The 15,369-nt window shown below is 39.1% G+C and overlaps 1 protein-coding gene across 1 annotated transcript in view; it reads left to right on the top strand.

Moving 5' to 3' along the window:
• Window positions 1-201: 201 nt before the first annotated feature.
• The window catches only part of LRRC36 (leucine rich repeat containing 36), a 34,109-nt gene continuing 18,941 nt past the window's right edge, over window positions 202-15,369 (top strand). Inside the window, exons 1-3 of the mRNA XM_019656608.1 lie at window positions 202-414; window positions 3,184-3,272; window positions 14,123-14,250. Of these exons, the coding sequence (XP_019512153.1) occupies window positions 290-414; window positions 3,184-3,272; window positions 14,123-14,250 (342 nt within the window). The 5' untranslated portion in view covers window positions 202-289. The remainder of the gene's footprint in view (window positions 415-3,183; window positions 3,273-14,122; window positions 14,251-15,369) is intronic.

Genomic DNA, 15,369 nt, shown 5'->3' with positions numbered 1-15,369 from the left:
GGAAACTAAGTGAAGTCTTTCAGAAAAGGAGTAACTTTCAGCTTTGTGATTGGGTCATTTGGATTGTTTGCTGCCTGAGCTCTCTCTCCTTTCCTGCAGGGGTAGTTACACCTATGTGGCAGTTGTTGCTATGGTATCTGACTAGTCTCCCTGAGTTACTGCTTGGTCCAGTGACAACATAATAGCATTATTTTGTGACTTGTCTCTAACAAAAGATAAGACTGGTCTTTGGTTTTTACTCTGTGAATATGGTTTTCTGATTCACTACTGTTTACTCCAAAAAAGAAACATGCTCAGATCATGGTTTTTGCTTCCAGATGACAGAGCTGTACGAGAAAGTGAGAGAAAAGCTGCCAAGCTGCATTTTAGTCAGTTGGGCAACAGTGAAAATTTTCTTTTAGAGGTGGAAAAAAGGTAAGAAGATTCTTTGCAAAAAATTTTTTACTTTGGCTCTCTGGACATAGAGAGTAGAGAATTCCTGCTTAACTTTCTTCATTTTCCAGCAGAAATCTCCACAAGTGTAAGAATCCTCAGATCAAGAATAAACATATCTATTCAACATATTGAGATTTATCTGGGATGAGAATCTGGCCCTCAGTGGGAACATTCCTGTTTTCTTGAACTATTGGGTCTGCTTTATATATAATTGTTGTAAATTCTATAAAGTTGTTCAAAGCTTATAGATAGATATACTATGAGATAACTTATGATCCCCATAAATGCTTACAAACCCTTTCTTGGTAGAGTTATAAATCAGTACATGGTCTTTCCCTATTGAATTAGAAAAATTAGCTACCATGGGCAGGGTTATTAGACATACATTTGTTAATGGATGACAAGAGAATTATTTCTCTACAAAACCAAAAGCAAATAGATGTTGAAGCTCTAAAGTATCTGAATGGTAGATTTTTCTACTCCTTGACACTAAACCACTATCAAAATAGGGTACCGTATCTACTATTCCAAAATGCATGCTTTTTAAAAAAGTAGCTTTATTATTTTTGAAAAATAGAAGTCCATTACAGATTAAATAATACAGAAAAGTACAGTTGAAAAATGTCAAAATCACCCCATATTCTGCTACCAAGAGTTAACTATTAATATTAGCAATATTTGGTATACAGCCTTCCAGATATCTATGTACCTATAGACACATGTACATATATCTATTAATATTTTTTTCCTGAAGATAAAAGTAATGCATGCTTATTGTTGAGAATTTGGAAAGTACACACACACACACACACACACACACACACACACACACACACACACCATGAGGAATAAAATAGTAACTCATAATCCCATGCCCAGAAATAAACACTAGTTATATTATGGTAAATATCCTTTTAGTCTTAGGTATATGTATGTGTGTGTATGTAATAATAATAATAATAATAATAATAATAATTAATAGTATATAACATGTAAATCTATGAGTAAAAATTAATAAATATATATTTATTTTATAGTAATTGCTTTGTCTACATACTATTTTTAAATTTGATATCATGAACATATCTCCACAACATTCAATATTCTTTCTCCAAATGAGTTTTTTATTTGCTGCTTGTTTATTGCCTTTCTCCTCCACTAGAACATAAGCTCCATGAGAGCAAAGACCTTGCTTGTCTTATTTATACAGTATCCCTCGTGCCTAGAACAGTGCCTGGCACATATAAGGTGCTGAGAAGTAATTTGTTGAATGATGAATGAATGAAGTCAAGGCCTCTTGGCCTGAGAACCTTCTCTGTTCCAGTGACCTTGCCTATCTCTGCTCTGAATCCTTTATATGTTTTATAATTTAAGCCTCATAGAGCATCCTTAGTTCCCTATTTTCTTTTCAGTTCCCTGTTTTTAAAGTCAGGTTTATTGAGGTTAATTTATATAAAGTTCACCCTGCAATAGAACAAAATAGGATGTTTCTAAAAACTCATTTGTATATACATTTAGTAAACTAATTGCCATTTTTTTTTAAGATTTTTATTGGGGAATTGGGGGGATGGGAACAGTGCTGGGGAATTGGGGGAAGGGGAACAGACAAGTTGCTGTCTTTTTGTTCTTCAGTCTAGTTGTGGAGGATGTTTCACTGGCCCAAGTTGGCACCATCATTGCGCTCTTCCCGGGCGAGGCAGATCAGTCGCCGGCTTCTGGACGGCCGCTCACTGCGGCTGCTGGCCGCTCACGCTGGCTGCTGGCTACACACGGTAGCCCATGGCAACCCACTGCCTACGCCGTCGCCGGCGACTCACGGCAGTTCAGCTCCAGGTTGAGCTGTTGTTCAGCATCTTAGCTGTGGAGGGCAGTGTCACTGGCCCTCATATGTGGGATCCGAACCGGGGCCCTCTGACGTCCCAAGCCAGTTCTTAACCATCGCGCCACTCAGCCGGCCCCTAATTGCCATTTTAAATGTATTAGAGTACTCTGTTTACTCCAGAAATACAGAGATGAATTAATGTATAACCGAATAAACTTTCTAGTAAGGGAAATAATTAGTGCCATTATATTTCTGTTTAGTTACCATATCATGATTGCAAAACCAGAGGTTAAATGTTACTCATGTGCCCAGTATTATCTTACAAGCCCCCCAACCTTGGGTTGAAGTTTTTTTAAGCCTTTCTGAGTCCTAGTTCCCCCAACCAATAAAGTGGAGATAATAGATAATAGGGGAGCTTTTATGACTAAATGAAATGGTGGGTATAAAGTGCCTGGCTCATAGTCTAGGTTGTCTGTGCTTACTGTACTTCCCAATCTAACTAGAGATCATCAGTCACGTGCAAACACCTGCCTTTCTTGTCTGTTTTCTAACTAATGCCATAGTTGTCTCCACTATACTTCTTGGTAGCAGAACCTTCCATTCTGTGACCTGAGTTTTTAATTCAAAAGAAACTATCTTATTCCTTCAATCATTCAGACCTCAGCTTGTATCAAGAAAACATAGTGTCTAAGTTCCGAATTTTCTGGCTTTCGTACTTTAAAGGCTGAACGATAGCATCCTTCTCTCTCATATTCTCAGTAAAAATATGAATTTAAAAGAAATGGCTTTAATGGAAATATTTGTGAAATTAATGTTTTAGAGCATTTTAAAATGTGATCACCATGAATTAGTGTTTCCTAAATAGAATTTACTGGCGATCTCAGAAGGCTTCTTTTGAGTTTTAAATAAATTATTCTATGTGGCAGCTCTAGGGAGAAGACAATGAAAACCTGTGTGACAGATGAGAGCTCTGCATCAAAAGTCAGTGCTGATGTTGATAACAGGATTGAAACTGGTAAGTTTTCTCTCTCTAATCTCAAATGATGAAAACTTTGTTTCAGCTTTCACGGCCAATCTGGGGTCGAATGAAGACAGAATAGTTTGAGAAATAACATAGATTTGAAGCAAACACAAGACTTACCAGCTCTGATTTTCCTCCTTTCTCTCACTGCCAGCAGCGCCCTATTTATTGAACAGGCCTAAGCCAGAACCCATCGAAGCACAAACTGTACTCAGAGTTCAATTTCATTTGTATCATTTTACATCATTAGTACATCCTGAAAATGGCATTGCCAGTCTCCACAAACCCCTTAGCATTGCTAAGGTGATTTATTCATCAGCCCGAGACTCATGACTCATCTGCATCAATGCAGCCCACATACTTGTCTTTCTGGGCTTCTCTGCTTTGAACCTTGGCAGCTGCAGAATCTCCTGTGTTTATGCTGTATTCCTGGACAGTGCTGCCTGTAAGCATTGTTGGTAATCTAGTATGAGTAAAGTGGTTATGCCACATTAATGGTTGTGCCACAGGCTAGGAGAAAGCTTTCTAGTAGAGAAATTGCATGCAGTGGACCCTTGTGGATTAACCTGGCACTCATCAGATGACCTTTTACTTGAGAAAACTTTCTTCTGAGTGGAGGCTTCTGTCACTTTCAAGAATCTATTGAATTATATACAAGCTCTAAAAATCAATCTTTAAAATCCCAGCAATAACTTTAATAGGTGGACTGTGTAGTTTAGACATTAAGGGTTTTCAGTGTCTAATATACAGTATTTTATTTTCCTGCCTTCTTATCTTTCCATGACTCTCTTCTTTCTCTACTCTTGGCCCTTATTGATCTCATCTATTTCCACTGTTTACTTTATTTCCTCCCGTAGATGACTCTTAAATATATTGATCATTTATTGACAAGTCATTTTCATAGTATTTCATGGTAAAATAAACCATAGTGAGGTATGGTTTCTACTTTCCTTTCTTGGAAGTCTCAATGTATGTAGGTCATGGACCATGCATTGCTTTATTTCATTTTATTTATTTAAAGATTTTATTGGGAATTTGGGGAAGGGGAACAGCGCTGGGGAATTGGAGGAAGGGGAACAGACAAGTTGCTGTCGTTTTTGTTCTTCAGTCTAGTTGTGGAGGACTTTGCTTCACTGGCCCAGGTTGGTATTATCATTGCACTTTTCCCGGGTGAGGCAGATCAGTCACCGGCCTCTGGACAGCCGCTCACGGCGGCTCTTGGCAGCTCACACCAGCTGCCAGCCATACACACACACGGTAGCTTATGGTAGCCCACTGCAGCAGGGGCTGCAGCCTACGCCGTTGCGGGCGACTCACGGCAGCCCAGCTCCAGGTCGAGCTGTTGTTCACCATCTTAGCTGTAGAGGGCAGTGTCACTGGCCCCCATGTGGGATCCGAACCAAGGCCCTGCTGCTCAGAGCTGGCATCCCAAGCCAGCTCTTAACCAACGCGCCACTCGGCTGGCCCTTATTTCATTTTAAATAGCATTTTTTGTGTTTCAAAATTGATGAAATTTTATTGTAATAATTTTGGAAAATGTTGAAAAGCATGAAGAATAACAATATAATCACTTATAAGCCTATTCCCTAAAGAGAATCCCAGTTAATTTGGTATATAGCTTCCCTGTCATTTTTCGGGGTACAAGCATTTATATATTCATTCCCAGAAAGACAAAGATACATTGAAGCATAATTTGCCTTTTAGTAGGAGCTGAATTAAACTTCATTTATGTCATATTACATCATTAGCACATACAAAAATTCACTCCATGAATTAAAATGTTTTAAAGTACACAATCTCTACTGAAAATCAACTGCTTTACTTGACACAGGGCTTATTTCTAAAGGTTCTTAGAAGCTCCAGCTGTTGCCTGGATTTTTTTTTTAATATAAAATTAATTTTGCAATTTTGAAACATTAAAGAGCTTTGCTTTCCACTGAAAATTGTTTGTGCTCGATCCCTGGGGAGTGTTGGCCTGTAAGTACTGTTGGTAATTCAATATGACTAAAGTGGTTATGCCGTGTTAATGGTACTGCCACAGGCTAGGAGAAAACTTTCTGGAGAACAGTCACTAGTTCAATTGTTCAAAACTCCTTTCTCACCAATCCTTTAGAATAGGCAGGGAAACTCCACTGTCTTGGATCCTCATCTTACTCTCCTAACCACATAATCTTTCTTTCTTTCAAAGGTTCCTCTCTCTTTCCCCATACCCCTAAAATAAGCATCCCTGGCTATGTCTTCAGACTCTCTTCTTTCTCTACTCTTTGCCTTTATTGATCTTATCTATTGCTACAGCTTGCTTTATTTCCTCCTGTAGATGACTCTTAAATATGTTAGTCTAGCTTTGACAACCTGTACCAGTCCCCTTCTGCACCAGTCCCCCATTTCTGTTGACCAACTAGTAATATACACTTGGAATCACCACTGGATAACTCTCTAGCCCCTCAAGCTAAACACGTTAAAAAACCAAACAAATCACTTTCCTCCAGCCCTAAACAGCTCCTAAGGTTTCATCAGCGTTACCTCCACTTTCCCATTACTCAGGCTCAGAACCTTAGTGGTTGATGTTTCTTCTCCCCTAAAGTCCAGCTGAATGTTCATACTCTATAGTAGGAACCACAATCGACAAGCCTTCCTTTCCCTTTCCTAATAGTCTCTTAACAGGCGTGCTTAATAGCTATCATTTCCTGAGTGTAAACTCTGGGCCAGGCCCTGTGCATTATCTCATTTAACCCTCCCAGCAACCTTGAAGGTGGTTATAATTATCCTTGTTTTACAGGTGAGGAAACTGAGACCCAAAGAGATGAAATAACTTGCTCTAGTTATACAGTAAGTGGCAGAGCTGGGATGCAATCTCTGGTCCATCTGTCATCCAAGTCCCCTTAACCATTACACCATGCTGCCTCCCAGTTTCTTCTTCCTTTAGTTTATTTTGTATTTTCCTGTCAGATTAGTTCTCTTAAAACTCAGCTGTGATAATTTGCCTGATCAAAAACTTCCATGGCTCCCACGTACCTACTAAATTAAGACTCCTTAATCTGACATACAAGGCTCCCCTAAACTCTGCCTGCAGTTTATCTCTTCAGCCTAACCTGAAACCTTATCTTGTATTTCTCAACCTCAATGTCCAGGGTTTGAATCAAACCAAACCATTCCCTCCTCCTCAAATAGCTCTTCCTTTCTCCTTCCTCTGCCCCTGAACTAATAGTGTCCTTTCTGCTTAGAATGCTTTAATCAAAATCCTATCTTTTATGACCCAACTCAAAGTCCATCCTTTTCAGTGAAACTTTTTTGATTTCTCAATAAAAAAAATTTTCCTTTTTTTGTAAACCTCCATAACTTATCTTCTGGTTTATATACTCTGGAAATAGAAAATACCATTTTGCTCTGTGGATATTCTTTTCAGACGCATAAAATTTTTAAATTTTTAATGAAGTCCATTTTTAGTTGTTGTTATTTTGCATTTGGTATCACATCCAAGATATTGCCAAATCCAATGTCATGAAGCATTTCCTCTGTTTTCTTATAAGAGTTTTATAGTTTTAGGTCATGCATTAAGGTCTTTGATCCACTGTAATTTTTGTAGATGGTGTTAGGTAAGGGTCCAACTTCATTCTCTTGTATGAGGGGTAGGGCATGGGTAGCTGCCACTGTGCTAAGAGCTGAAATTGACCAAAGTAAATTAACACCAATTTACTTTCTAAGCCTTTCCCTGCAAGCCTTCAATAGGCTCCAGAATTCCAGAATAATTATATCAGACAGACCAGTGCAGTTGTTGCCTAGATGGGAGACAGATGCAGTGTACTTCCTTCTCTGCCGTCTTTCCTCATCTCCATAGTTTTGCCTTTTTCAGAATGTCATATAGTTAGAATCATACTATGTAGCCTTTTCAGATTAACTTCTCTTACTTAGTAAAATGTATTTAAGGTTCCTCCATGTCTTTTCATGGTTTGATAGCTCCTTTCTTTTTAGTGCTGAATAATATTCCATTGTCTGGTTGTACCACGTTAATTCATTCACCTACTGAAGGACATCTTGGTTACGTCCAAGTTTTGGCAATGATGAATAGCTGCTATAAACATCCATGTGCAGGTAGACATAAATTTTAAACTTTTTTGGGTAAATACCCAAGTGTTTAATTATCTAAGAAACTGCCAACTGTCACCCAATACAATTGGCTTTTTAAAATATCTTTTTATATACTGAGTCTTTGAAATTGAACTTTCTCAAACTGGATTCATATTCTCAGAGTTTATGAGAATACTGAGTTTGAGAAACACTGATGTGGATGGGCTCATGCTATAGAATCTCAGCGTGTGCTAGGAGCAGATGAGAAAAGGTTTTGTGGTAGATGTGGAAACAAAGCCATTAGCCCTCAGACTGTAGAGCATTGGGATGGCCTGAAAGGAGGGGGAGGGCATTGTAGTTGGTGGGATTGGTGTGAACAGTTGTGTGAAAGTGGTAATGGGAATAGCAGGTCATGGAGATAGTTGAGTGATGATATGGTTTGGGCAGAAGGTTTGTGTTGGGTGGGAAACGTCAGATTACTGGAGAGCAATGAATGCTTACTGGAGATAATTTACATTTATCCTGTAGCCTATGCATATAGTACACATGTACTTTGTGAGTTGAAAGGAACTCTGCTTACCCTTTTAGCCCATTCCTTTTGCCTTCAAATAGAATAATACTTAAAATGTACTGATCTAATGAATATCTTATTTTTAAATAGCAAGGAAAAATTCACCAGTCACCCTCAGTGGCTCATTCCTGAGTCTAGCAGATGTGTCATTGTCTTTTTTTTATATAACTCATTGATCCATCCCATTTCAACCTGGTGATCCTTCTCTTCTCTTGGTTTAGCCATGATGGTATTTTATTTTATTTTATTTTTTTAAAGATTTTATTGGGGAATTAGGGGGAGGGGAACAACGTTTGGGAATCGGGGAAGGGGAACAGACAAGTTACTGTCCTTTTGTTCTTCTAGTTGTGGAGGACGTCGCTTTACTGGCCCATGTTGATATTATCATTGCGTTCTTCCTGGTGAGGCAGATTGGTCACCGGCCACTGGACGGCCACTCATGGAGGCTCTTGGCAGCTCATGCTGGCTGCCAGCCACTCACGGTAGCTAATGGCAGCCCACTGCAGCTCCACTTTAGCCTACGCCCTCGCCAGCAACTCATGGCAGCCCAGCTCCAGGTGGAGCTGTTGTCCACCATCTTAGCTGTAGAGGGCAAGCATCACTGGCTCGCATGTGGAATCCGAACCGGGCCCTGCTTCTCAGAGCTGGCGTCCCAAGCCAACTCCTAACCAACGCACCACTCGGCCGGCCCACCATGATAATATTATAGTTGGATAAAAATCAGGATTGGAATAGCAGAGACCTCCCCAAATAGTGGCTAGAAATTCATTTCTCTCTCATAAGAAATCCAGATGTTGGCAGTCTAGGGCTTTTATTAGGGTGTGTTCTAAGCAGCGAATAATGGATATGGTGGGCAGCAATTGGCAATCTTTGCCACAGTGAAAATTAGAGCAATTCAGCAGACAAGGGTATGTAGTGGGCAGATCCTGTGTTAGAAGGTAGGCACATAAGGAAATGAAACAACAGTGTCAAATCTTCAGATACTCCCAGTCTAGAGAGATTTATCACGGTTGATTAGGTACGAGTGAGGCTGAGACAAGAATTCGACTGTGGCAGAGATAAAGAACTATAGGGGAGGGCCGGCCGAGTGGCACATTGGTTAAGAGCTGGCTTGGGACACCAGAGGGCCCTGGTTCGGATCCCACATATGAGGGCCAGTGACACTGCCCTCTACAGCTAAGATGCTGAACAACAGCTCAACTTGGAGCTGGGTTGCCATGAGTTGCCGGCTACGGCGTAGGTTGCAACCCCTGCTGCACTGGGTTGCCATGGGCTACCATGTGTAGCCAGCAGCTACCGTGTGTAGCCAGCAGCCCCAGTGAGCGGCTGTCCAGAAGCTGGCGACTGATCTGCCTCGCCTGGGAAGAGCGCAATGATGATGCCAACTTGGGCCAGTGAAGCAATGTCCTCCATAACTAGACTAAAGAACAAAACGACAGCAACTTGTCTGTTCCCTTGTCTGTTCCCCTTCCACCAACTCCCCAGCGTTGTTCCCATCCCCCAATTCCCTAATAAAAATCTTTAAAAAAAATACTATAGGGGATAGGCAATAGTAGTTCGTATTAGCTGGGGGCCTTAAAAAAGCTTTCACAGAAGAGGAAACATGTAAATTGGGCATTCAAATAGAATTTAGTGTGCAGAGTTGGGCATTCAATGCAGAGAGAACAGCAGTAGCAAAACACACATGTTTTGCTACTGCTGTTTGGAAAGTGATTTGGAAAGTGATTCAGTTTGTGGCTGGAGCTAAGGTGCTAGACCAGCGGTTCTCAACCTTCCTAATGCCGCAACCCCTTAATACAGTTAGTTCCTCATGTTGTGGTGACTCCCAACCATAAAATTATTTTCGTTGCTACTCTATAACCGTAATTTTGCTACTGTTATGAATAGTAATGTAAATATCTTTTTGTTTTCCGATGGTCTTAGGTGACCCCTGTGAAAGAGTCGTTTGACCCCCAAAGGGGTCGCGACCCACAGGTTGAGAACCGCTGTGCTAGACTAAAACCCAAGTTGCAAAGGGCCTCTCTAGTAATCATTTTCATTTTATTCTCTTGAAAATGGTAACAAAGGTGTTTGTTTTAGATGGGAGGCATGCTTAAATGTGTGATTTAGGGGGATAACTCAAGCTAGATTTAGATGGGCAGCAACTGGAGGCTGTTGTCCAAGTGGGAGACAATGAGGGCCTGCATGATGTAGGGTAGTAATATGAGGAAGTGTGAATGCAAATGAGGAAGTAGAGGTCGATTAAATTCTCGAGAATATGAGAAGAAAACCTGGAGCTAACACATTAAGTATTTTTACCTGCACTGTTTTGCCAGGGTGAAGAGCTGAATTTCTGAATAAAAGACATATCAGATATTTAAGGGGAAAAAATACAAGTTTACTAAGGTTACAGGCAATTTGTTAATTGTGGGATAAAAATCACTGATTTCCTTTCATGATTATCTGCAATGGTTATCATGTATTAATATTTCAAAAGTTCAGGGATGAAGTTGATTTTTCATTGGGATTAGCAACTTGAAATGGCTCAAGACTTCATTTATTTTGGAGACCAGTGCTAGACAAGTCATTTCTGCTCTTAAAAATTTGTCTTAGTTGAATCTAAAGTACAGATATTTATTAGAGATCAGCACCAAAAGGAAAGAGAGGAAGAAAGGTTGAGCAGAGGGAGCGATCTGAGTGAGGACTGCTCCTGAGACTGTCCCATACCAGGCAAATGCCTGGGCCTCATTCAGTCACTGGATGTAGGCCACCTATGGAAAGGCATGACGTCAAGAGGTAGTTCTCGATAGCTGAGACAGACTCAAGAGCAAAACAGCTCTTGTTGCCCAGATCTGGGTAACAAGTCCTTCCTTTGAAGGGATCTGGGCAGTGCATCTGTTTCAACCTCATTTGGATTGCATGATTTTTGACAAACATGTGAAGCAGGGCCTCATCCACCTATGATTACTGGTAGTTGAAGTAGCCAACTATTAGTTCTTTATAACTATCATTATAAAGCCATTTCTCTGTCATTACAAATATCAAGCAGTTTTCAGTGGTAAAAATCTGTTGAATTATTGTTCTATCACATTGGTTATGTGGGTATAAAAACCTGGACTGGACAATGTCATAATTACATTTGCTTTTGGAATTAAGTGCTGGGTATCTTTTACATCTGAAGAAAATGAAGTATAAGACAAGAAAAAAAATTATCTCAAAATGCAAACTGCTTCTTTTTCCTGATTTTTTTTCAATTGTGGTAAATGACATGCTTAGTCATAATGGCAGCAGAGCGAGTCATTAGTTTTTTTTTGTTTTTTGTTTTTTGTTAGCTGAGCCATCCTGCTACCTGTTGGCAGCTCAGCAGCAGCTCAGCTTGAGCCAGGAATTGAACCGCTGTTGCTCAGAGCTCAAACTCTTGAGCGAGCTCTTAACCAACTGAGCCACTCAGCCGGCCCCCGTCAGTTTTCTTTTTGTTAAGAGTGAGCCTATACCTTGGATATGACACCAGAAGCGTAACAACCAATGGAAAAGTAGATGAATTAGACTTGATAAAAATTATAACTTTTGTGCTTCAAAGGACACTATCAAAAAGACAACCCACAGAATAGGAGAAAATATTTGCAAATCATATATCTAACAGGAATCTAGTATTCATTCTATATAAAGAACTCTTACAACTCGATAACAAAAAGACAACCCAATTAGAAAATGGGCAAAGGATTGAATAGACATTTCTCCAAAGAATATATGCAACTAGCCAACATGCACATGAAAGATACTCAATGTCACTATCCATTAGGAAAATGCAAATCAACCACAAGAAGATACCACTTCACAACCACTAGGATGGCTAGAATAAAAAAGGCAGATAACAAGTGAAGGCAAAGATGTGGAGAAATTGGAACCCTCACATATTGCTAATAGAAAATAAAATGGTATCGCTTCTTTGGAAAACAATTTGGCAGCTTCTGAAAAAGTTAAACATAGTTGTACAGGAATAAAAGCAGCGTTATAGCCAAAAAACCCATCAACTGATGAATGGATAAACAAAATATGGTATATCCATATAAGGCATATTATTCACCCTAAAAAGGGACAAATTACTGATACATATTACAATGTGTATCTTGAAAACATCATGTTAAGTGACAGAAACCAGACACAAAAGGTCAAATATTTTATTATTCCATTTACATGAAATGTCTAGAATAGGCAAATTCATAGGATCAGAAGGTATATTGATAGTTGAAAGTCTGGTGGGGAGGAGAGAATTGAGAGTGATAGCTAATGGGTTTCTTTTGGGGTGATGGTATTAGACAGCGATGATGGTAGCACAACTTTGTGAATAGACTAAAAATCACTGAATTGTACACTGTAAAGGGGTGAATTGTATGGTATATGAATTTACCTCAATTAAAATAGAGATTTCCCCCTCCAAAAGACTTGGTAATTGATTGAGATTTGAGATGAGTGAGAGTCAAAGAACAAGTTTCTATCTTGCAGGATTGGGTGAACAGTAATGCTAATATTAAGATGGGGGTTGGGGGTAGAGGTGGGGGCCACCAACAGAAATAGGCCTGGAAGTGAAGATTTAATGAGTTTGGCTTAGAAAATACCAGCTTTTTAATCTGTGGGGCACAGTTCAAGAAACTTAGGTCTGGATAGCAAAAGAGTAATCAGAGTTAAGAGATTTAGATTTAGGGTCGTCAAATTTTGGTGATAGCTGAAACCAAAGAGAAGGTATGATAGCGTTCAGCAAAGAGTTTGGACCTTGGGGGATGGATTTGCTTGTACCAAGAAATAGGTTGAAAGAAAAAGAACCTGTGCATCCAGAAAAGAACACTAACGCAGCAGGAGGAAAACTGGGATGGAGCAATGTCTTGGATACTGGGAAGTGTAAGTGTTGTTCTGTAGGGTAAGGGTAAGAGGAACCCGGAACCCAAAGTCACAGCTCAGTAACCATTCTCATTTTCTTGCTAAGAATCAGGTTAACACCAGCAATTTCTGCTTCACCTTGTTTTATCTGTTACTACTGTGATAGGAACCAGAGAACATAAACTTTGAGAACTTATGTCACTTTGAGGAAAGTGGTTCTGTCAAGTACAATGGTGGAAGAGCATCTTGTGGTGAAGTAGTACATTTCGGCCCCAGAAGGCAACTCAGAAATAGGAAGCATTTTAGAACCCCAAATGGACTGAGGGGCTGGATTTTCAAAAGGCTGGCGTTATTCACTCTATGTTCTCCCTTGCCCTGACTTCTAGTAGCTTTTTGTTGTCAGAGCCTGCAGATGAGAACTAGCAGAAGGGCAGAAGGGATTAAGGCCCAAGTTTTTTAAACTATCTTAATTTTTACACAATCTTGCTAGGAAAGAAACCTCCCTAAACAAACAAACAAACAAACAAACAAACAAACAAACAAACAAACAAACTCTTGTTTTCATTCAAGTTCCCCCAGAAGACCCCAAAGCCCAGAATTCTACAATTAATAAGCATTGATCAAGAATATACAAAAATTTTTGTACAACTGTTATAATCTAATGGAAATCCTAGCTAGCTCTTTTTGATTACAGTTTCCAGAGTGGCCAGGACTAGAATAAAGTTTTTATTTGCTTTCCCTTTTTATTTTTAAAGTCGTTTCTCTAACCATAGGCAAAAAATACTGGGAGACCTAAGCATTTAGCATTCTTCTCTTTGAAATAGGTCCTGATTAGTCTTTTTCTTTTTTCAAATGAGGAAATCAAGGCAAAAAAAGGCTGGTTTGAAATGACGAATCACTGCAGACTGCTGATAAGAGCCTGGGACATATGTGATGTCAGGAGTCTATTCCCAGCCATCTGCCTCTGTAGCTGGAGGTTATTGAATTGGTCTCAAACTTCATTATTAATCACTTAGGATATATGCAAAATGTTTGCCTTCTTCTTAATTTTTATTGAGCATTTCACAATTTATGAAGTAATTTCATACCCATTATCTTGTTTTAATATCACCTCAACCCTAAGAGATAGGCAGTTTACATTTTATCTTCACTGTTATACAAATGAGGTGAAAGATTCAGAGAAGTTAAGCAATTTGCCCAAGTATGTATGGTTTCCAAGTGATGGTACCAGAACTAGCTCTCACTTGTGACTTCCCTTCTAGTATTTTCCATAAGACATGTTGGCTTTGATATCTGGTCAGTGCTTCATTGTATGCCTCTTTTTTTTTTTTCTTTTTTTTTAACACAGACTCAAACAAAGGACTTTTTATTCCCTTCCCCAGCCGGGAAATAAAGGATTCCCTAATGAGCACTTCTACAACCCAAGGCAACTGTATACCAGATCAGAAATTAGATACTTCCCCACTGGGGACACAGGTAACGTATTCGCTTTCCTGCTGATCTGTTGACTAGTCCGTGATTAACACTAGTAATTCCGTGGACTCTCAATTATTTCTGAAGGCCTAAAAGGACTTTTTGATTAAGGCATTTTAGACCCTTTAAAAGGAAAAGGCAAGACAGGATGCAAAGGACCTTCTGCCTTAATTTCAATGCCCCCTTTTCTTCTCCCCCCACTAACCTGTTATTAAATGTAGTATATTTGTACATATAACTTTAGCACATTTTATGCCAGCTATTTTGGCCTTCAAACAGGGATACAACTGTTACAATTTTTTGGCGGGTTTTAAAATGTCTCCTCTCTACCTAATGTCTCCATCTCCTGTTACCTTGCTTCTTACATTTTCTACCTCTGCCTTTTAATTACTGAATCTTACATCTCAGGGGTGGCTTTCCCAAAGACCTCTTCATTGGGAAAAAAGAAAAAGAGAAAACCGGTAAAGATGGCATAGAAGCTGTGGGCAATGGGGAGGTAGAAATCATGCAAGATGGGGGAAATACTTTTTAAAAGTTTTTAGTGAAAGAAATTGATGGGAGGGGATACAATCATTATATATAAGACATATTTTTTATGAGTGAATATAATGCAGAATTGATTTCTTTATATTCAACTTCTCCTTTGTCTACATTTTTTTGATAAATTATGAGCAATGAAATTGCTGAAAATAGCCAGAAGGAGAAAAGAAAAAAAAAGCAAAGACTGATTAATCTACAATTTGGGTAATCAACACTGTACTAGTAAAAAATTGGTGACATTGTTTTAGTTTGAGTATATAATATCTTCATCTTATGAAAAGATAGAGTAGTATTTAGTTGGTTTCTTTGTTTTTAAAGATTCTACTTCAGTGACTTAGAAACTATTTCAGTTCCCATTTTTAGTACCTCAGTGTTGATTTAAAGGAGATGGAGACAAAGGATACTCCAATCTACAATTAAAGTCAAATAGCTCTTTTTAGATTAAAAGAAAAAACCCCAACTTCTTTGAAATTACTTCTTGAAGTGAAAGAAAAAGGGAAATTGAATAGCTTACTGTGTATCCTTTTCATTTAAGAAATAGGAAGTGGGATTTCTGTCTCTGCATAGCTACCAAAAAAAAAT

This window comes from Hipposideros armiger, unplaced genomic scaffold (assembly GCF_001890085.2).
Source record: "Hipposideros armiger isolate ML-2016 unplaced genomic scaffold, ASM189008v1 scaffold_9, whole genome shotgun sequence".
Taxonomy (NCBI): domain Eukaryota; kingdom Metazoa; phylum Chordata; class Mammalia; order Chiroptera; family Hipposideridae; genus Hipposideros; species Hipposideros armiger.
This window is presented reverse-complemented; position numbering and strand designations above follow the sequence as displayed.